This window comes from Salmo trutta, chromosome 4 (genome assembly GCF_901001165.1).
Source record: "Salmo trutta chromosome 4, fSalTru1.1, whole genome shotgun sequence".
Lineage (NCBI taxonomy): Eukaryota > Metazoa > Chordata > Actinopteri > Salmoniformes > Salmonidae > Salmo > Salmo trutta.
The window spans coordinates 68942738-68966587 of NC_042960.1; the positions used below are offsets into that span (position 1 = coordinate 68942738).

Consider the following 23850-nt stretch of genomic DNA (forward strand, 5'->3'; position numbering starts at 1 on the left):
AGCCTATGCACCTCATTGAGTCAGAACGATGCCACCCTGCTCTCCATGTCCACCAGGCCTTGTCCCCCCTCCTGGACAGGCAGGTACAGAACACCACTTGGCCCTGCTGTACTCTCCTCTCTCCTCTACACATTGTGAGATATTTAGTGAAATAAACAGACATACCATAACTAAGCTGCTCAAACTTACATCATTAGAAATAATAGGTTATCCTGATTAAAATGGTGTAGAACTTCAAACCATTAAAATAAATACATCTATTACAGATAATTGGAGAAATAGACATGTCCCTATTTCCCCAAAACAATGGCAGTCTGAAAGTTATAACAGCAGTCTTTTATTTAACCAGCTTACCATTTATCTACGACCATTTGACTTTGTGTTTAACATTTAGTGGTTTGTAATCTAGTGGTTAAGAACGTTGGGCCGTAACTGAAAGGTGGCTTGTTCGAATCCCCGAGCCGACTAGGTGAAAAATCTGTAAATCACCTTTTTTAGGCAGATTTAGTCACTTAACCCTAGTGGCTTTGGATAAGAGTGTCTGCTAAATGACTCACATGTAAACTAGACCTCTCTGAAAGGGCAGCAGGTAGTCTAGTGGTTAGAGTGTAGAGGTGGCAGGTAGCCTAGTGGTTAGAGTGTAGAGGTGGCAGGTAGTCTAGTGGTTAGAGTGTAGAGGTGGTAGGTAGTCTAGTGGTTAGAGTGTAGAGGTGACAGGTAGTCCAGTGGTTAGAGTGTAGAGGTGGCAGGTAGTCTAGTGGTTAGAGTGTAGAGGTGGCAGGTAGTCTAGTGGTTAGAGTGTAGAGGTGGCAGGTAGTCCAGTGGTTAGAGTGTAGAGGTGGCAGGTAGCCTAGTGGTTAGAGTGTATAGGTGGTAGGTAGTCTAGTGGTTAGAGTGTAGAGGTGGCAGGTAGTCTAGTGGTTAGAGTGTAGAGGTGGCAGGTAGTCTAGTGGTTAGAGTGTAGAGGTGGCAGGTAGCCTAGTGGTTAGAGTGTAGAGGTGACAGGTAGTCTAGTGGTTAGAGTGTAGAGGTGGTAGGTAGTCTAGTGGTTAGAGTGTAGAGGTGGCAGGTAGTCTAGTGGTTAGAGTGTAGAGGTGGCAGGTAGTCTAGTGGTTAGAGTGTAGAGGTGGCAGGTAGTCTAGTGGTTAGAGTGTAGAGGTGGCAGGTAGTCTAGTGGTTAGAGTGTAGAGGTGGTAGGTAGTCTAGTGGTTAGAGTGTCGGGGTGGCAGGTAGCCTAGTGGTTAGAGTGTAGAGGTGACAGGTAGTCTAGTGGTTAGAGTGTAGAGGTGGCAGGTAGCCTAGTGGTTAGAGTGTAGAGGTGACAGGTAGTCTAGTGGTTAGAGTGTAGAGGTGGCAGGTAGCCTAGTGGTTAGAGTGTAGAGGCAGCAGGTAGTCTAGTGGTTAGAGCGTTTGGCCAGGCAGCAGGTAGTATAGTGGTTAGAGCGTTTTGCTGTTTGTTGGTTTTTTGACCAGGGTTCAATACCTGCTATAGTTAATATTGTTTTGATCACCCAAAAGCAACACAGGACTAACAAGAGATATATAGCTAACTGTAAAGTAATGAGTGACCATTTTAGAAAATCATGGGACATATAGTCTTTGGTTGCATGCTATTTTATGTCAATCATATTGCTGCTTGTAGCCTATAACTGATGCTTCGTGGTCTTATGCTGCCATCTATTGGAAATATTTACCAATTAAAAGTTATTAATTCACGTAAAGACATTGGTGAGGCAGCTGAGAAATAAAGTGTATTTAATTAGAGAGATCAGTCTCAAACCTGCCCTACCTGTCCCACGCCACTTGCTGGACTTTCACATAGAGGTTACTATGTCACCCAGTTCAAACCACAACAAATGAGTCTTGTTTATCCTGTCTGGGCTAGGGGGCAGTATTGAGAATTTTGGAAAAAATATGTTCCCATTTTTAACTGCCTCCTACACCAACTCAGAAGCTAGAATATGCATATTATTGTTCAGGTTTGGATAGAAAACACTCTGAATTTTCTAAAACTGTTTGAATGGTGTCTGTGAGTATAACAGAACTCCTATGGCAGGCAAAAACCTGACAAGGTTTCAAGCAGGAAGTACCCTGTCTGACAAGGAGTCGTGCGTCTTGCATCTTTTTATTGAAAAGTAAGGATCTTAGCTGTAACGTGACAATTCCCAGGGCTCCAATAGGCTCTCAGAGCCCGCGAAAAACCTGAAGGTTTACGAGGGAGCCTCAGGTTGAAACAGATTATCGCCTTTTGTAAGTGGATGCTCAGAGGACCTTTGAATGAGGCGCATGCACGAGTCGCTCCCGAGGAGAAATTTTATTCGGCTGTTTAGGCTCAATGCATACTCCCGGTCGGAATATTATCACTTCTCTACGACATAAATGGCATAAAAATTGGTTTTAAACAGCGGTTGACATGCTTCGAAGTACGGTAATGGAATATTTAGACATTTTTGACACGCCAATGCGCCATGCGCAGGACCGTGAAGAAGCATTCTGATAGTGTCTAGAACTCACGAACAAAACGTCGCTGTTTGGATATAACGATGGATTATTTGGGACCAAACCAACATTTGTTATTGAAGTAGAAGTCCTGGCAGTGTATTCTGATGAAGAACAAGCAAGGTAAGAACATTTTTCTTATAGGAAATGTGATTTTGGTGGAGGCTGACCTGGGTGGGTATCTAAATAGCTAGCCCTGTAATGCCGGGCTATGTACTTAGATTATTGCAAAATGTGCTTCATCCGAAAAGCTATTTTAAAATCGGACATATCGAGTGCATAGAGGAGTAATGTATCTATAATTCTTAAAATAATTGTTATGCTTTTTGTGAACGTTTATCGTGAGTAATTTTGCAAACTGTTAGTAAATTCCCCGGAAGTTTGCGGGGGTTATGCTTTTTCTGAACGTCACATGCTAATGCAAAAAGCTGTTTTTTGATATAAATATGAACTTGATTGAACAGACATGCATGTATTGTATAACACAATGTCCTAGGTGTGTCATCTGATGAAGATCATCAAAGGTTAGTGCTGCATTTAGCTGTGGTTTGGGTTTATGTGACATGATATGCTAGCTTGAAAAATGGGTGTCTGATTATTTCTGGCTGGGTACTCTGCTGACATAATCTAATGTTTTGCTTTCGTTGTAAAGCCTTTTTGAAATCGGACAGTGGGGTTAGATTAACGAGATTCTTGTCTTTAAATAGCTGTAAAATAGTCATATGTTTGAGAAATTGAAGTAATAGTATTTCTAACGATTCAAAAATCGCGCCACTGGAATTTCAGTAGCTGTTACGTAGGTGGGACGAAATCGTCCCACATACCCGAGAGAGGTTATCAAGTGTTCTGCCTTGCAATAATAAATATAATAAAATAACTAATAAAAAACAAATGGTTAAATAGGTTTTAATTAAAAAATAACAAATGTTATTTAGTGCTAAATGGTATTTACTAACGTAATATTATTACTAAAATAGTTGTAGGCTACCCTACCCTAGAATTAGGGTTCAGGCTAAAATAGGTTATTCGTAGGGTTAGAGTTTCTGTACAGCACTTTGTGACATCTGCTGATGTTAAAAGGACTTCATAAATACATTTGATTGATTGTTAGGTTCAGGGTATTTAATAACTTCTTCCCGCTACTTAAGGATAGGGGTCAGTATTGTCAATTTCGGAAAAAATATGTGCCCATATTAAACTGCCTCCTACTCAAACTCAGAAGCTAGGATATTCATAGTATTATTATATTTGGATAGAAAACACTCTGACGTTTCTAAAACTGTTTGAATGATGTCTGTGAGCGTAACAGAACTCATATTGCAAGCAAAAACCTGAGAGAAATTCTTCCATGAATTGGAAATCTGGATGTGTTGGCTCTGTTCAAGTCATTGCTTATTGAACACACAGTGACGTGGTAATCATTGTGCACGTCCTAAGACTTCCACTAGATGTCGACATTCTTTCTAAAGTTGTTTGAGGCGTCTACGATGAACAGAGACCTAATGAGAAGGCCGGGAAGTTGGTCACCCATCGCATCATAGGCGCGCGTTCAAGCGAGAGGTTGCTCCGTTCCAAAACGTTTTTCACTAGTTTCGTCCGGTCTAAATATTACTGATTCTTCACGTTCTAAAGGCCCTAAAGATTGATGTTTTACAACGTTTGACATGTTTGATTGAACGTAAATAGATATTTTTTTGACTTTTCGTCCTGAGATTTTCCGCGCGCTTCCTACATTTGGAGTAGCTGAACATAACGCGCGAACAACAAGGAGCTATTTGGACATAAATTATGGATTATATCGAACAAAACAAAATTTGTTGTGGACCTGTGATTCCTGGAAGTGCCTTCTGATGAAGATTACTAAAGGTAAGTGAATATTTATAATGCTATTTATTCATTTAGATGACTCCAAAATGGCACCTATCTGTATAGTGTAGTGTATTTTTCTGAGCGCAGTACTCAGATTATTGCAAAGTGTGCTTTCCCAGTAAAGTTATTTTGAAATCTGTCAAAGCGGTTGCATAAAGGAGATGTTCATCTATAATTCTTTGAATCACAGTTTAATATTTTATAAACGTTTTCGACGAGTAAATTTGTAAATTGTAGTGCTGATTCACCGAGGGAAAATATTTTCTGAACGTTACGCCCCAATGTAAAATGCTGTTTTTATATATATTATGAACTTTATCGAACAAAAAATGCATGTATTGTATAACATGATGTCCTAGGAGTGTCATCTGATGAAGAAAGAAAGCACATTTTGCAATATTCTGAGTAGATAGCCCGGCCATCATGGCTAGCTATTTTGACACCCACCAAGTTTGGCACTCACCAAACTCAGATTTACTATAAGAAAAATTGGATTACCTTTGCTGTTCTTCGTCAGAATGCACTCCCAGGACTTCTACTTCAACACCCAATGTTGTTTTGGTTCCAAATAATCCATAGTCATATCCAAATAGCTGCATTTTGTTCTTGCGTTCAAGACACTATCCGAAGGGTGACGCGCCGGCGCATATCATGACAAAAAAATGCAAAATATTCCATTACTGTACTTGAAGCATGTCAAACGCTGTTTAAAATCAATTTTTATGCGATTTTTCTCATAAAATAGCGATAATATTCCAACCAGGAGACCTTGTTTTCGTTCAAACACTGAAAATAGAAAATGGAGTCTTCACATGCACGCGTGGACCAGTGTGATTGTTCTCAGAACGACCACTTTCCAAAACCCCTACTGTTTTTCGCCCAGGGACTGCAGAGTTATCATTCCCCGTTCTGGCGCCTTCTGAGAGCCTATGGGAGCCTTAGAAAATGTCACGTTACAGGAGAGATCCTCTATTTTTGATAAAGAGGCTACAGAAGGCCAAGAAATGGTCAGACAGGGCACTTCCCATATAGAATCTTCTTAGGTTTTGGCCTGCCATATGAGTTCTGTTATACTCACAAACACCATTCAAACAGTTTTAGAAACTTTAGGGTGTTTTCTATCCAAATCAAATAATTATATGCATATTCTAGTTTCTGGGCAGGAGTAATAACCAGATTAAATTGGGTACGTTTTTCATCCGGCCGTGAAAATACTGCCCCCTATCCTAAACAGGTTAACGTTTGATGGCTTTGCACCAACTATCTCTTCTACTCACCAACACTGTAGGTCACTACAACGTGTAACCAGGTGAACAGTGAGCTTCTTCACCAAGTAGCTGTAACCTAGTTAATAATAAGTTACCTGAGGTAAACCTACAAGGTTAACGCGGGCTGGTCTCATTGATAACAATAGTGAAGCTGACATTGTGACGCAGAACAATGGACTGGGAATAGAACTTTCAGAAGGTGAGTTGGTGCCACAGTGTTCAATACAACTAATAGGAGCTGGCAGGGTGAAACATGACCTAAAATAAGACCTGTTTTTTTTAATACAACTAATAGGAGCTGGCAGGGTGAAACATGAAACATGACCTAAAATAAGGCCTGTTTTTTCAATACAACTAATAGGAGCTGGCAGGGTGAAACATGAACTAAAATAAGCCCCGCTTTTTTGCATTTTCTTCAAAACCACGGCAAACAGCTGGGACATATGGTAATATTATATAACTGGGCTCCTTGGCGGATGCAATGAACTAGTTTTATCAGTAAATGTGGTTTAAAACGTAGTGTCCACCCTAGTCATAGCCCCCGCTGCCGGCTGGTCGCGCTTGTCTGCCCTAAACAAACCCTGTGTACCACCCCTCCGCTGTTTAACCTTGAATTTAGTTAAGAAACAAACACTTGTCTACGAAAAGAGACACCCAACCGAGAGCCACGAAACGAAAACCACTTGTAAATTAACCAAAACGAACCAACTCTTTACGGATCTGTTCGTCCGTAATAAACGGAGGCAGATTAGACACCACTACTCTTGTCGAAATCGGCACCAACACACCCCTCACAAAAATCATACTGGTAACTAGCCGGGCAACAAGACTCACCTTTTTCATTACCACAACCACCGCCTTGTTCATTCTGGATACAGAGTGTATATGTTCCGCTCCCACCTGTTCACCGACCATGATCAATAATTCCTCCACACCATTCTCCAGAACGCACCTGAAGTGACAGCGTTTCTCCTCCACTCGGGTGAGGACATCACACCTCCCAAACAAACTATCCTACTCCCCCCTCAACTCTAACCGATAAACAATGGAAACTAATAAATAAACCCTTATTAACAACTAGAAAATACATTTGGAAAATACGCAAAAAGAATAGTAGCCCTCCTCAGGAACCACAAAACCCTAAAATAACACCTTCTTCTTCTATGATATAATGGCGGTCCGCAAACCAACGTTAAAAGGTGTCACAAACACCAGGAGTCTTCAACTTCAATTGCTCCACCTCTAAGCTTTACACAACCCCAGAAATCACTCCTTTCAATGTCCTGCACCCTTTCCGGCGGTTGGCATCCAATATGTTGCATTACCGCCCCCAACTGGACTGCAATATAAATCCATGATCCTTTGTGGTACAAAATGGGAAAAGGTGAAAGGAACATTTAATTAATAAATTTATAATACTAAAAAACACGCTTCCAACTAACCCTACACTCATTAAAAACCCACTACCCCATTCCACTACTTTGACCCTATCTGCTCCTGCACCATGCCAACTAACCCTACACTCATTAAAAACCCACTACCCCATTCCACTACTTTGACCCTATCTGCTCCTGCACCATGCCAACTAACCCTACACTCATTAAAAACCCACTACCCCATTCCACTACTTTGACCCTATCTGCTCCTGCACCATACCAACGACCTGGGAGGACGGGACACCACCACTCAACACACCCTGGAACTCTTCTGAAGTCAAATCTCGTTTGACCAAATACTTCTCTGCAGCTGCCACCACAACATCTATTGTCTGTGATTTATGTTCCATTTCTGTGGTACAGTTGATAACCATTGCTATGAATGTTAAGGAGCCAACCTTAATGAAGCATACAGTTGAAGTGGGAAGTTGACATAAACCTTAGCCAAATACATTTAAACTCACTTTTTCACAATTCCTGACATTTAATCCTTGTAAAAATTCCCTGTTTTAGGTCAATTAGGATCACCACTTTATTTTAAGAATGTGAAATGTCAGAATAATAGTAGAGAGAATTATTTATCTCAGCTTTTATTTCTTTCGTCACATTCCCAGTGGGTCAGACGTTTACATACAGTCAATTAGTATTTGGTAGCATTGCCTTAAAATTGTTTAACTTGGGTCAAACGTTTCGGGTAGCCTTCCACAAGCTTCCCACAATAAGTTGGGTGGATTTTGGCCCATTCCTCTTGACAGAGCTGGTGTAACTGAGTCAGGTTGGTAGGCCTCCTTGCTCACACATGCTTTTTCAGTTCTGCCCACAAATATCTATAGGATTGAGGTCAGGTCTTTGTGATGACCACTCCAATACCTTGGCTTTGTTGTCCTTAAGCCAATTTGCCACAACTTTGGAAGTATGCTTGGGGTCGTTGTCCATTTGGAAGACCCATTTGCGACCCAAACTTCTGATCCACTGGAATTATGATAGTCTGTCTGTAAACAATTGTTGGAAAAATTACTTGTGTCATGCACAAAGTAGATGCCCTAACCGACTTGCCAAAACTATAGTTTGTTAACAAGAAATTTGTGGAGTGGTTGAAAAATGAGTTTTAATGACTAAGTGTATGTAAACTTCTGACTTCAACTGAATATCCCTTGTTGGCCTATCCCTCTGTGCTGGCATAGATCTACTACTCACAGGGATGCTCTCAGGATTCCTCACCCTTGACCCATCCTCCTCTACTTTCTTCATTGCCTCAGCATACGACACCTTCTGCACTACACTGACTCTACACACCTAAACCTGCCTCTCTCTCACCGGACACCTCTGATCCCCAGCAACATGGACACCCCTACAGTTGACGTAACTTTATCCACTGAAACTTCACAATCCTCTATCCCATGACCTCCTGCACACTTCCCACATCTTGGAATCTCCCTCCTCCAAACTGCTGCAACATGACCATAAACGTTGCACCTGAAACAGCTCAGTGGATTCAACACAAAGACTATAACAGGATAACTGATATATCCTTACATGACTTTGTTGGGAAAGACTCAACACTCAAAAGGACAGACAGTGACTCACTGATTCAACTGCACCCAACTCCTTTCCCTCCCACCCTGAAACCACAAATGGATCTGCCAAAATGTATGGATCCACTTTCTACTAACATGTAACTCCTACTGCACCAGGTTCTTCTTTATCATGTCCATTGATGCCAGGCTCTGGTTCTGAGCTCTTCTCCACACCTTCTACCTCACTTAACTCTCCCTCATTCATTTCCATTTCACCTCCAGAACTCAGTCTGGAACACGGCTCTCTCTGTTTGCTCTTGAATTATAACATTTGAAATGTCTCTATTCCTTTGAAACTTTTGTGAGTGAAAAGTTTACTGTTAATTTCTGATGCTTTATTTCAATTTTGTTTAGTATTTATTCCACCTACTTTGGCATTGTAAACATATGTTTCCCACGCCAATAAAGATATGTGAATTCAATTGAGAAAGAGAGAGCGAGAGAGAGCTCCATGTTAATGTATAGGGGACATGAGTCAGTCATGGTTACTCATGGTTATGTGATGAGGTAGCCCCGCCTGCGACTTCTAAATCAGTGTCGGCCCAATAGGGAATGTCCTCTTGGTGTAATGGTCAAGATGTTGGTTTCTCCCACGGTAGACCTGGGTTCATATCCCTTCAGTTACATTAAGCAGTCTATTCTCTGAAAGGGGTTAAGACAGCCTGTTCCCAACAGTGGGGTCAGTGGGATTGGATAGGAGCCTGTCTCTCCCTCTCTCTCTCTCTGACTGGAGGAGAGAAGTGAAATGGTGTGTCTCCTCTGGTCAACAATACTCACCTTGAGAGACTCCACAGCCTGTTGGAGCTCCTTCAGCTCCTTCTCTCTCTCCTGGAATCTCTGCTGGACCTTCTGCTGACTCATCCCCAGCTGCCTCTGTGGAGAATCACTCTTCAATGAGCTATCAAGCTTTATTTGTCCAGTAGATCAATAATATAGTAATGTGACATAGGACCCATAGAAGATAGTATAAGAATATTTTGAAGATAAATACAAAACGCAGAGGATGAGAGGACTAAAAACTAGAGTACTAATAGTCAATAGGGAATTGTAAATAGGAGTTGGGTTTCAGTTCAACATCTGTTAGGATCTGTGGAATGTCAGCCATGAACTCAGAGCTACATGTGCCACGTTTTCATTGGTCTGTACATTGAGTCTGGAGTGGGATACTTGTCCTGCAGCAAGGACCTCTGATTGGCCAACCCCAGGCTAGGGTGGGGGGTTATAAGTGGCATCCCGTCCTTTGTTCTGTTGTGAAAATCTGTAGGACAGGGAAGACTGAAAGTCTAATTTTCAGCATAGCAGCTAGGATTTGTCCTGCTCAAATAAATCTATTTCCTCTTCTTGACTTGCTTTGGGGCCTGTGTTGTTGAAGAATAACCTCAGTTGCAAAAAATAGGAATTAAAATGTTGTGAAAGTGTCTGTGTGAAAATATATTATTGTTGTTATGTGAATGATCATAGTTTTAACAGAACACAAATCAGGGAGCTGATTGGGTGTTCGATAACAAATGATCACAGTGTTTGATAACAAACGATAATGGTGTTTGATAACGAATGATAACAGTGATTGATATTGAATGATAATGGTGTTTGACTTTGGAAAATGGTGATACATTTACAGAATCTGGGTTAACATATCTATATACTCATGGGTTGTGTTCATATTTGTTCTGCTGAGGATCCATTTCATTTGAATGATCTCATATTCAAACAGCCTTAGTTTCTACTGTATCTTTAATTCTTTGTTTATCAGACAGTCACCAACAAGTTGTTCTGGTCTTACCTGTTTCTCAGTCCTCTCTGCGGCAGCTGACACTGTATCATGGCCTTTATGTTCATCCATCACACAAAGCAGACAGATACACTGCTGATCGGTACGACAGTAAACCTCCAGCAGTTTGTCATGATGAGAGCAGATTTTCTCCTGTAGTTGTGCGGTGGCTTTGACCAGCTTGTGCTTCTTGAAAGCAGGAAATTCATAGTGAGGTTGGAGGTGAGTCTCACAGTAAGAGGCCAGACACAGCAGACAGGACATGAGGGCTTTCTGCTTTCTGGTCCCAGTGCAGAAATCACACACCACATCTCCAGGTCCAGCATAGCACAGAGCAGGAGGGGGAGCAGCCTGGACTCCTGTCTTCTTCAGTTTCTCCACCACCTCAGCCAACATGTTATTTTTCCTCAGATTAGGCCTTGGAGTGAAGGTCTCTCTGCACTGAGGACAGCTATAGACCCCTTTCAGAACATCCTGATCCCAGCAGTCCTCAATACAGCTCCTAAAGTAACTGTGCCCACAGGGGATGGTGACTGGCTCTTTCAGTAGATCCAGACAGACAGAACAACAGAACTGGTCCTGGTCCAGCAGAACTCCCTTCTGAGCCATTGGGACGGATATTCACTCTCACACAGACAGACAAGACAGAGACTCAGATCAGTTTAGTTTCCTCAGAAGAGAGTTTGTGAAGGGGAGGGACTTCCTGGTTCTGCCAGAGGGCTGGGGTTAGAGGGAGGGAAGGAGGGAGTGAGAGAGGGAGGGGTTAGAGGAAGGGAAGGAGAGAGAGAAAACTGCAGGCAAAATTGAGAAGGAGAGAAATATTTTAGTTCCTAGGTTAGGACCCTTAATATGGAATAAATTAAATAGACTGGTTAGAATATATAAAGGGTAACAGTTTCTATGAAGTACATATCTATAATGCTTTTAATGAATATTGTAATGTCTTAAACTGATATGCTGTGATACTAACGATAAGCCTCCATAATAACTCATACATGGTACTAAAACTGTACAATGTGTTATAGATAATTAGCTACAATGGGGGGAGGGGGGACTTGAAATGGATATAATGTACTGTAGGTGAAATGAATACTGGATGTATTGACTGATCATTGAGAATGATGGAACACTTTACATTACAGTGTGTTTATTGGTGTGTAATTGTTCCTGTTAGTACAGTGGTGTAACAAGTACTGTGATGCCTCATTCTTCCACTGTACTAGGAGCAGTAACCCTAACCAGTAATAAGGCTACTGGAATGGAAAGTGGTACAGGAAATATAAAGTAAGGATTTATACATGTCATCTATGATATACTGTATGTAATGATATGTCTCTGTCTTCTAGATGGTGTTCTATACTGTATGTAATGATATGTCTCTGTCTTCTAGATGGTGTTCTATACTGTATGTAATGATATGTCTCTGTCTTCTAGATGGTGTTCTATACTGTATTTAATGATATATCTCTGTCTTCTAGATGGTGTTCTATACTGTATGTAATGATATGTCTCTGTCTTCTAGATGGTGTTCTATACTCTATGTAGTGATATGTCTCTGTCTTCTAGATGGTGTTCTATACTGTATGTAATGATATGTCTTCTAGATGGTGTTCTATACTGTATGTAATGATATGTCTCTGTCTTCTAGATGGTGTTCTATACTGTATGTAATGATATGTCTCTGTCTTCTAGATGGTGTTCTATACTGTATGTAAATATATGTCTCTGTCTTCTAGATGGTGTTCTATACTGTATGTAATGATATGTCTCTGTCTTCTAGATGGTGTTCTATACTGTATGTAATGATATGTCTTCTGTCTTCTAGATGGTGTTCTATACTTTATGAATTCTGAGGATTTAAAATATGAATCTATTAGAATCTATGTGGTTAATAAAGTTGTTAAAGTTGTTATTGTTTCACTTAAACGTTTCATTTTGGGACCAAAAGTTGATCAAACATCTTCTTTCTGTCTAGAAAACAAACAACAAACGTTGTCAATGTTTCTGTCTTTTTCAGCTGTTGTTCTACACTTCAAAGTGCTCCACTTTTCTGTTGATCGTTGAAGAAACAATGTTATTCAATGTAACAGAGTGATTTATCACAGTGTCAGACTGTTACATAGACATTAATCATGGTTCCTTTCCATGTCAATGTAACAGAGTGATCTATCACAGTGTCAGACTGTTACATAGACATTAATCATGGTTCCTTTCCATGTCAATGTAACAGAGTGATCTATCACAGTGTCAGACTGTTACATAGACATTAATCATGGTTCCTTTCCATGTCAATGTGGATTCGTAATAACACTGTGTTATAATAGTGCTTTGACCAAGAAGCTGCTGGGAAACGCGTCAGCAATTCATATCATTGAAGGGAATTAAGCTGTCGTCCTGAACTTTCTTTTTCCACTTGTCACATCCTGACCAGTAAAGAGGTTATTTTGTTATTATAGTATGGTCAGGGCGTGGCAGGGGGGTGTTTGTTTTGTGTGTTTTGGGATTTTGGGTTTGATCTATGTTATCTATTTCTGTTTACCTTTCTATTTCTTCTATTTCTATGTTGTGTATGTTTGATTTGATCTCTAATTGGAGGCAGCTGATCCTCGTTGCCTCTGATTAGAGATCATATTTAAGTAGGGGTTTTTCTTCATGGGTTTTGTGGGTAGTTGTTTCCTTGTATAGTCAGTGCACCTTACGGGACTGTTTTTCGTCGTTGTTTTTGTGTTAAGTGTGGTTCTTTAACCTGCCTGGGCTAGGGGGCAGTATTTTCACGGCCGGATAAAAAACATACCTGATTTAAACTTGTTACTACTCTTGCCCAGAAACTAGAATATGCATATTATTAGTAGATGTGTTTTGGGATTTTGGGTTTGATCTATGTTATCTATTTCTATGTTTACCTTTCTAGTTCTTCTATTTCTATGTTGTGTATGTTTGGGTTGATCTCTAATTGGAGGCAGCTGATCCTCGTTGCCTCTGATTAGAGATCATATTTAAGTAGGGGTTTTTCTTCATGGGTTTTGTGGGTAGTTGCTTCCTTGTATAGTCAGTGCACCTAACAGGACTGTTTTTCATCATTTTTGTGTTAAGTGTGGTTCTTTAATAAATAAGAGGATGAGCACTATACCCATTGCATTTTGGTCCGATGATACTTCCTCCTCAGACGACGAAGAACATGACACCACTTTCCTATTTGAAGTCATTTAAACTTTATCTGAGCTTGATTAAACTTGACTGGTACAATGGAACAAATAGAACAATGCTAAAAGTTCAAAACCCTGACCACCTGATGCTCCAGGGAGGCAAAAGCAAACACTCAAAGTATTTGAAAGATTTCAAATAGTATTTGAACCCAGGTCAGTAGTGGATGATGTCGGTGTATTGGTACTGAATATACCAGAGATGGAGACAGGACAGACTGGAACAGAACCAGTGAGACCCAGACCAAGACTCAACCACTAGAGACCTCTAGAACCATGTGGCCCACCTGTAAGGAGACCAAGACCAGTTTAAATGTGTCTCACCTGTAATGAGACCAAGACCAGTTTAAATGTGTCTCACCTGTAATGAGACCAAGACCAGTTTAAATGTGTCTCACCTGTAATGAGACCAAGACCAGTTTAAACTGTAACCTGTACACAGTGTTACAACTGTGGAGGAGAGTACAGACCTCACCAGTACCCAGCATATAGAAAACAGTGTTACAACTGTGGCATGAAGAACCACTTCTCACTCAAATGCAGGCAGCGGAGACAACAAAATACAGTACACTGTGTCAACTAGGACCAGGACAACAGCGGTGACAATGACTACAGTGAGGGGTCCTTGGGTGAACTCTTTGTGGGAACAGTCACACTTACAGGACCAGAGGAGGACTGGACTGCTACCTACAAGACTAACGGAACTGACATTGTGTTTAAACGTGACTCTGGATCACAGGTCAACATCATACAGTGATCCATGTACCTAACTTACTGGGTCTAGTGAAACGGGTTCATATGGTGAAATGACTCATGTTGAGGATGCAGATGCTGATGTTTTTCAGGGAAGAGGAAAACTCAACGTGCAGCACAACATGGAGTTAGAACAGCCAGATAGACCAGTGTTCCATGTACCTAGAAAGATCTCATTTTCACTAAGAGACCAGCTAAAAGCATAGATACTGTAGACCAGTGATCCATGTACCTAGAAAGGTCTCATTATCACTAAGAGACCAGCTAAAAGCAGAGATACTGTAGACCAGTGATCCATGTACCTAGAAAGGTCTCATTTTCACTAAGAGACCAGCTAAAAGCAGAGATACTGTAGACCAGTGATCCATCTACCTAGAAAGGTCTCATTATCACTAAGAGACCAGCTAAAAGCAGAGATACTGTAGACCAGTGATCCATGTACTTAGAAAGGTCCCATTATCACTAAGAGACCAGCTAACCGCAGGACTCTCCAGAGGGTGGTGGGTTCAGCCCAACGCATCACCGGGGCCACACTGCCTCCCCTCCAGGACATCTACACCACCCGGTGTCACAGGAAGGCCAAGAAGATCATCAAGGACCTCAGCCACCCGAGCCACGGCCTGTTCACCCCTCTACATCTAGAAGATCATCAAGGACCTCAGCCACCCGAGCCACTGCCTGTTAACCCTTCTACCATCTAGAAGATCATCAAGGACCTCAGCCACGGTACCACCAGGGATACTCTACCCTGTCCTGAACTTTAGTCACTGTCACTAGACAGCTACCACCAGGTTACTCTACCCTGTCCTGAACTTTAGTCACTGTCACTAGACAGCTACCACCAGGTTACTCTACCCTGTCCTGAACTTTAGTCACTGTCACTAGACAGCTACCACCAGGTTACTCTACCCTGCCCTGAACTTTAGTCACTGTCACTAGACAGCTACCACCAGGTTACTCTACCCTGCACCTTAGAGGCTGCTGCCCTGTGTACATAGTCATGGAATCACTGGGCACTTTAATAATGTGTACTGTTTTACCCACTTCATATGTATATACTGTATTCTAGTCCTGGTTCATCCTATATAACTACTGCTGTCCACTTCATATGTATATACTGTATTCTAGTCATGGTTCATCCTATATAACTACTACTGTACATATGCAATTCTTCAGATATACTACAAATGTACTCCAAATTGTCTATGCATCACATCACAGTACACAGTATATATATATATATATATATATATATATATATATATATCATTGCTTGTCCTAGTATTTTCTTTTACTTTTTAGATTTGCCCTCTGTGAGCTAGGAACACAAGCATTGCTAGATATTACTGCACTGTTGGAGCCAGGAACACAAGCATTTCACTACACCCACAATAACATCTGATAAATATGTGTACGCGACCAATAAAATAAAATGTGATTGTATTGTTGAAAGTGTTAGATAATTCTCAATCCGTGTTGTGTCTTGTCTAAGAACATATAATAACCATATATCACACCTCCTCAGGACTTATTGATTAATTACAACACATAGGTGTATTATAAGGCATTATAAAGGACATTAAAATAATGATACATACGTACTTCATAGAAACTGTTACCCTTCATATATTCTAACAACTCACATTTTAAGATTCATTATGTCATTTGTTCCATGTTAAGGGCTCTAACCTTGGAACAAAACTATTTGTCTCCCTCTTGCTGTTGCATGCAGTTCCTCTCTCTCTTCCTCCATTCCTCTAACCCCTCCCTCCTTCTAACCCCACCCCTCTGGCAAAACCAGGAAGTCCCTCCCCCTTCCACAAACTCTCTTCTGAGGAAACGAAACTGATCTGAGTCTCTGTGTCGTCTGTCTGCTGTGTGTGATGGATGAACATAAAGGCCATGATACAGTGTCAGCTGCAGCAGAGAGGACTGAGAAACAGGTAAGACCAGAACAACTTGTTGGTGACTGTCTGATAAACAAAGAATTAAAGATACAGTAGGAACTAAGGCTGTTTGAATATGAGATCATTCAAATGAAAATGGATCCACAAATATGAACACAAACTTTGAGTATATATGTAATACCCTTGTTTGAACCAAGTATTGAGTTTATTTGTTATAATTAATTGCTATTATATTTAAAAGATGATTGAATTGCTCCTAAACTGTAATGTTGTTGATGCATTATGCTTTTTGAAGAAATATTTATTTAATGAATAAGTGAATAGTTTGTTTTACTTTGAATTTTAAGTTTTGACCAATACGGTCGCTTGTTAAGCTTTTGTGGCCAATGGGAGTTGACCTGGTTAACGGGAGGGAAAAGACGTTGATGAAAGGATGGCCGTTTTACCTCAGGACGGTTGGTGAAGAAAAATGATAAAATAAGACGACAGAACTACAACAAAACCCATAGCTACTAAGACATGAAGGAAAATACATATTTTATTTTATAAAAGAGTTGTTATAATTTTGTTAAAAACTTAGTAGATACTGAAGCTACCGTCTCGTCGTGGAGGTATTAGCCAACCTAGAGGTTAGCATCGTGTGACACCGGGAGATAATTGCTTGGGAAGCTTAACGAGTTGGTGTTGCCATGGGGATATCGGTAACGGCTAAGGAGGACTGTCTGCATGGGTAGCTGTGTTGCCATGGGGATATCGGTAACGGCTAAGGAGGACTGTCTGCATGGGGAGCTGTGCTGCCATGGGGATATCGGTAACGGCTAAGGAGGACTGTCTGCATGGGGAGCTGTGTTGCCATGGGGATATCGGTAACGGCTAAGGAGGACTGTCTGCATGGGGAGCTGTGTTGCCATGGGGATATCGGTAACGGCTAAGGAGGACTGTCTGCATGGGGAGCTGTGCTGCCTTGGACTTGGTGAGGAAACCTGCATGGAACTGCCATACTTCGCTGAGGGAATATCTACCAAGTAGTGAGTAACCACAACCTGAGGTGCTTCAGGATATTTCTGGGTGTCATCAATTTTTTTTGAGCTCCAACGGTTTATTTAAGCAAACTTGAAATAATTTGGACACGGGTTGTGCACGACTCATTGGGGTTTATTATTTTTTATTTCTTTTGATGTTGTGTCTGAAAATGTATTTGTGTTTGAAAAATGTTTTAATACACATATGGAACGTTATGTATGTTGCCTTGGTGGAGTCATTCATTGTTTCAATTTAATTTAATGCATGGTCTATCCTGATTCAATAACAGAAACCTATAATCATTTCATCTGAACTTAATACCCTATTGTCATAACCCTAGATAGTTTACAATAGGAATTCTTATTGGAGATGTCCTTCTCACCTAACATCCCATGCTGTTGAGGCACTCTACATAAGTTAATATTGTGAGAGTCATATTCGAGCCTGGTGAGAGGGTTACATATAGATATGTTAATCCAGATTCTCCAAATGTATCACCATTTTCTAAAGTCAAACACTATTATCATTCTGAATGGCCTTTAATGAGTCCAAAGTTCAGTCTCAACCCCTTAATACATGTAGGCCTACCATAAAAACTATAATCATTCACATAGCAACATAATATAATATTGTAAAGGGACTTCCTCAGGATTGTAGACCTTCCTCTCTGTGGGCCCTATGTCACATGACTATACTATTGATCTACTGGACTAATAAAGCTTGATAGCTCATTGAAGAGTGATTCTCCACAGAGGCAGCTGGGGATGAGTCAGCAGAAGGTCCAGCAGAGATTCCAGGAGAGAGAGAAGGAGCTGAAGGAGCTCCAACAGGCTGTGGAGTCGCTCAAGGTGAGTATTGTTGACCAGAGGAGACACACCATTTCACTTCTCTCCTCCAGTCAGAGAGAGGTAGAGGGGCCCCTCTCCAATCCCACTGACCCCACTGTTGGGAACAGGCTGTCTGGACCCCTTTCAGAGAATAGACTGCTTTATGTAACTGACAGGATATGAACCCAGGTCTACCGTGGGATAAACCAACATCTTGACCATTACACCAAGAGGACATTCCCTATTGGGCCGACACTGATTTAGAAGTTGCAGGCGGGGCTACCTCATCACATAACCATGAGTAACCATGACTGACTCATGTCCCCATTACATTAACATGGAGCTCTCTCTCAATTCAATTCAAAGATCTTTATTGGCATGGGAAACATATCTTTACTATGCCAAAGCAAGTGAAGTAGATAATAAACTATCATGAATGAACAGTAAACTTTACACAACATTTATTTTCAAAAGAATAGAGACATTTCAAATGTTATAATTCAAGAGCAAACAGAGAGAGCCGTGTTCCAGACTGAGTTCTGGAGGTGAAATGGAAATGAATGAGGGAGAGTTAAGTGAGGTAGAAGGTGTGGTGAAGAGCTCAGAACCAGAGAAGTATTTGGTCATATGAGATTTGACTTCAGAAGAGATCCAGGGTGTGTTGAGTGGTGGTGTCCCGTCCTCCCAGGTCGTTGGCATGGTGCAAGAGCAGATAGGGTCAAAGTAGTGGTATGGGGTAGTGGGTTTTTAATGAGTGTAGGGTTAGTTGGAAGGGTGTTTTTTTATTAAGTAAAATAGATTTATATTGCAGTCCAGTTGGGGGCGGTAATGCAACATATTGGATGCCAACCGCCGTTAACCTCTTACATCTAGATGTTCCGCTACCATTTTAAATACAAGACTCTCCTCTATCTAACCACATTGTCCGATTTCAAAAAGGCTTTACAACGAAAGCAAAACATTAGATTATGTCAGCAGAGTACCCAGCCAGACATAATCACACACCCATTTTTCAAGCTAGCATATGTCACAAAAACCAAAACCACAGCTAAATGCAGCACTAACCTTTGATGATCTTCATCAGATGACACTCCTAGGACATTATGTTATACAATACATCCATGTTTTGTTCAATCAAGTTCATATTTATATCAAAAAACAGCTTTTTACATTAGCATGTAAAAAGAACGCCAGATTTGTTCCTTGTCAGCTCGGGGATTCAATCCAGCAACCTTTCGGTTACAGGCCCAATGTTCTAACCACTAGACTACCTGCTGCCCGGCCCAGCGCTCTAACCACTAGGATACCTGCTGCCCGGCAAAACGCTCTAACCACTAGACTACCTGCTGCCCGGCCAAACGCTCTAACCACTAGACTACCTGCTGCCCGGCAAAACGCTCTAACCACTAGGCTACCTGCTGCCCGGCAAAACGCTCTAACCACTAGGCTACCTGCTGCCCGGCAAAACGCTCTAACCACTAGGCTAACTGCTGCCCGGCCAAACGCTCTAACCACTAGGCTACCTGCCACCTCTACACTCTAACCACTAGACTACCTGCCACCTCTACACTCTAACCACTAGACTACCTGCTGCCCTTTCACAGAGGTCTAGTTTACGTTTACATGTGAGTCATTTAGCAGACACTCTTATCCAGAGCCACTAGGGTTAAGAGCCCAAATCTGCCTAAAAAAGGTGATTTACAGATTTTTCACCTAGTCTGCTCGGGGATTCGAACAAGCCACCTTTCAGTTACTGCCCAACGTTCTTAACCACTAGATTACAAACCACTAAATGTTAAACACAAAGTCAAATGGTGGTAGATAAATGGTAAGCTGGTTAAATAAAAGACTGCTGTTATAACTTTCAGACTGCCATTGTTTTGGGGAAATAGGGACATGTCTATTTCTCCAATTATCTCTAATAGATGTATTTATTTAATGGTTTGAAGTTCTACACCATTTTAATCAGGATAACTTATTATTTCTAATGATATAAGTTTGAGCAGCTTAGTTATGGTATGTCTGTTTATTTCACTAAATATCTCACAAATGTGTAAATTTAGATGTTTTCATGTCAGACACCATTTTAATCAGGAGAATCTCCTCTTTCTAATGACATAAGGTTGGGCAGCGTCCTCTGCTGTCATCGTTTACTAGACCAGAAATAGTCAGAAGTTGCCAGTTTTTTCCTACTTCCTGGTAATGCAGACATAAACACACTTGGCACCATCGAGGTGCGGATGTTTACTTTCTGCACCAGTTGTTATTTTTCAGTTTGGTCCTAAGAACAGGTTTTAGTGGTCAAATAAGAAGGTAGACATTTTTTGGTGCCATTTAGGGGAAATGGAATTCTAAGGATCATTCCAGTCAGAAGAGGCTCTGTGAAGGTTCGTTTCAATTCATTTGCTATGGCCTCGCTAGTGTTCCAGCTCAGACAACGTTCTTTGGTCGTTTTGACTCGTTCTATTGTCCAGCCTACTAGGACTCAGGGGACAGAGGCTGGGTCTATCTCTGCTACGGGGCAGGCTACTGGAGGGGGGACCAGGAGGGAGGAGAGTAGAGCAGGGCCAAGCGGTGTTCTGTACCTGCCTGTCCAGGAGGGGGGACAAGGCCTGGTGGACCTGGAGAGCAGGGTGGCAGTGTTCTGACTCAATGAGGTGCAGAGACCTACTGTCTGTCTTTCTCTCTCTCTGTCTCTCTCTCTCTCTCAACAGCGCTCTGCACAGGCAGCAGTGGAGGACAGTGATCAGATCTTTACTGAGCTGATCCGCTCCATTGAGAGAAGGAGCTCTGAGGTGAAGGAGCTGATCAGAGCCCAAGAGAAGGCTCAAGTCAGTCAAGCTGAAGGACTCCTGGAGCAACTGAAGGAGGAGATAGCTGAGCTGAGGAAGAGAAGCATTGAGCTGGAGCAGCTCTCACACACAGAGGATCACATCCATTTCCTCCGGGTAACTAAACTGCCTATTTACATGTGATATGAAATTAACTTAATGTGAAACTATTCATCTCAATCATTTTGTTGTCCTGTCTGTCTCTCTCTGTCCGCCCCTCTCTCTCTCTTTGTTCCTCTTTCTTTGTCTCTCTCTCTCTCTCTCTCTCTCTCTCTCTCTCTCTCTCTCTCTCTCTCTCTCTCTCTCTCTCTCTCTCTCTATCTCTCTCTCTCTCTCCAGAGTTATCAGTCTCTCTCCAGTATCAAGGTATCTTCAGACTTACCCAGCACCGTTGTCCATCCTCTTCAGTACTTTGGAGATGTGAGTAAGACTGTGTCTGAACTGAGAGAGAAACTAGAAGACTTCCTTAATGGAGAATGGACCAAGATCTCCACTACAGGTGTGTTGAAAACAATAAGAACATTAACTTTAGACCATTTAAAGTTCCCTACTAGTCATATACATTTGGAATATGGTATGATGATAACATTCCCTCTCTCTGTCAATGTGTTTGTGTGTCTGTAGTGAATATAGTGGATGTTGTACTGCCTCCAGAGCCCAAGACCAGAGAACAGTTGTTACAATGTGAGTCTCTTTATTGTGAAGTAACTAACAGTCTCTTTTTACTGACACTCCTAACAATCCCTCTAGAAATATATAGCAATAGTAGATCTAATCAAAGACTGGGTATCTATCAGACTCCTCATATTTCTCTGATTTGATCTCTGCTGTGCTCTAATCAAAGAGGGTAGATACATTATCTGACTTAACTTATTGTTCTGACTCCCCTCATTGGTCTCTGCTCTGCTCTTCTCCCAGATTCCTGTCAGCTCACACTGGACTCAAACACAGCACACACACACCTCTCTCTGTCTAAAGGGAACAGAAAAGTGACCTATACAGGCAAAGTCAAACCATATCCTGACCATCCAGACAGATTCACCAACCAGTGGCAGGTTCTGTGTAGAGAGGGTCTGTCTGGACGCTGTTACTGGGAGGTTGAGTGGACTGGTGATGTTTATACAGCAGTCTCATATAAAGACATCAGCAGAACAGAGAAAGGTAATACATTTGGAGACAATAACAAGTCCTGGAGTTTATATTACTACAGAGGTGGTTATTGTTTCAGACACAATAATGTTGAGACTAAAGGATCAGGCCCTCAGTCCTCCAGAGTAGGAGTGTACCTGGATCACAAGGCAGGTACTCTGTCCTTCTACAGTGTCTCTGACACAATGACCCTCCTCCACAGAGTCCAGACCACATTCACTCAGCCCCTCTATCCTGGGTTTTGTCCCTATGGTACTGCTGAGCTGGTTAAACTGTAGTAGGGTCCACATTGATACTAGTCATGCTGGTGTAGTCTATAGCTGAGCTGGTTAAACTGTAGTAGGGTCCACATAGGTACTAGTCATGCTGGTGTAGTCTATAGCTGAGCTGGTTAAACTGTAGTAGGGTCCACATAGATACTAGTCATGCTGGTGGTGATGGTCCCCAGATGTGATGATTCATTCTACTCTGTTTTATGTACAATAATTTAACTGATTTGATCTTCAGATGTTCTGAATTAAAATAAACATTTAATGTATTCATATTTATTTAATTGCAATGTTTTAATCTTGTACATTTCCATGAATCATGATGTATGGTGTTGATGTATATTGGTTGTCATTTAGAACCATTGATATGTTTTCTCAGTTGGTTCTCTGTCTCTATGTAATTCTCCTCAGTATCATTGATCAGCTTGTAGGCTCGGCCCTAATTGATGTGTTCTCTGTCACCTGGAGCTGCATGGAAAATGGTCCAGGAACAAAAGGACAATTCAGGACTAGTCAGCCCACTACAAGCTGGAATCACTTACTTTCTACTAAAGTATATGGTCTGGTTTCCCAGACACAGATTAATCCTAGTCCTGGACTAAAAAGCATGTTCAATGTAGATGTCCAGGAAACCGGCCCTAAATGTGTCCTCTTTCATCCTCCCATGCTGCTCAGTCCAGCAACATTAAACCTGTCCAGCAGGTGGTGTTATTGACCAAACAATAAAACCAGCAGATATCTTGACTTGCCACTCAGTATATCAGTAATGTTCAGAATAGTACTTTAATCTCATTGGAGATTGATGGTATTTTTAATCCACTATCCAGAGTCAGGAACAGATGAAGTTAGGTCTGCTACTGTTCAGTGATTAAATATGATTTATGGTGATGGGAAATAAAAAATACAACACTAAACTTCATCTAGTAATAGTTTTCCTTTGTTATTTATTCCAAGGTGTGTCTTTAACTTGTAAATGGATTGTGTGGAGGTGAGCTAGTGGTGTGGGTGAATATTCCAGTTGTGTTTAGGCATCTTCATGTCTGACATCCCCCAGTTCTGTTCAGACCCATTGAACTGGGTCACATTCTAAATGGTGACTTGTATTGATAGTCCATACTGGACTTTACTATGGTTCTACATACAGTATCTGTATTGATAGTCCATACTGGGTTTTACTATGGTTCTACATACAGTATCTGTATTGATAGTCCATACTGGGCTTTACTATGGTTCTACATACAGTATCTGTATTGATAGTCCATACTGGGCTTTACTATGGTTCTACATACAGTATCTGTATTGATAGTCAATACTGGGCTTTACTATGGTTCTACATACAGTACCTGTATTGATAGTCCATACTGGGCTTTACTATGGTTCTACATACAGTATCCATACCTGTATTGATGATGGCCTCATCCTTCAGCTGCACAAAGAAAGCCAGGGACTGCAGTGTGCTCCAGTCTCC

General features: G+C 41.3%; 2 protein-coding genes across 2 annotated transcripts in view; one reads left to right on the top strand and one right to left on the bottom strand.

The window, feature by feature from the left end:
* Positions 1-11031, bottom strand: part of LOC115191443 (tripartite motif-containing protein 16-like) — a 14377-nt gene extending 3346 nt beyond the window's left edge. Inside the window, exons 1-2 of the mRNA XM_029749294.1 lie at positions 10433-11031; positions 9427-9522 (exon numbers count right to left, since the gene is read on the bottom strand). Of these exons, the coding sequence (XP_029605154.1) occupies positions 9427-9522; positions 10433-11029 (693 nt within the window). The 5' untranslated portion in view covers positions 11030-11031. The remainder of the gene's footprint in view (positions 1-9426; positions 9523-10432) is intronic.
* Positions 11032-16301: 5270 nt separating this feature from the next.
* Positions 16302-22391, top strand: LOC115191458 (tripartite motif-containing protein 16-like; the record flags this gene model as incomplete). Its single annotated transcript, XM_029749305.1, has 6 exons — positions 16302-16319; positions 18059-18154; positions 20848-21081; positions 21304-21463; positions 21589-21648; positions 21883-22391. Coding segments are annotated over 6 exons (1077 nt in total), but the record flags the coding sequence as incomplete, so codon positions are not given.
* Positions 22392-23850: the final 1459 nt, after the last annotated feature.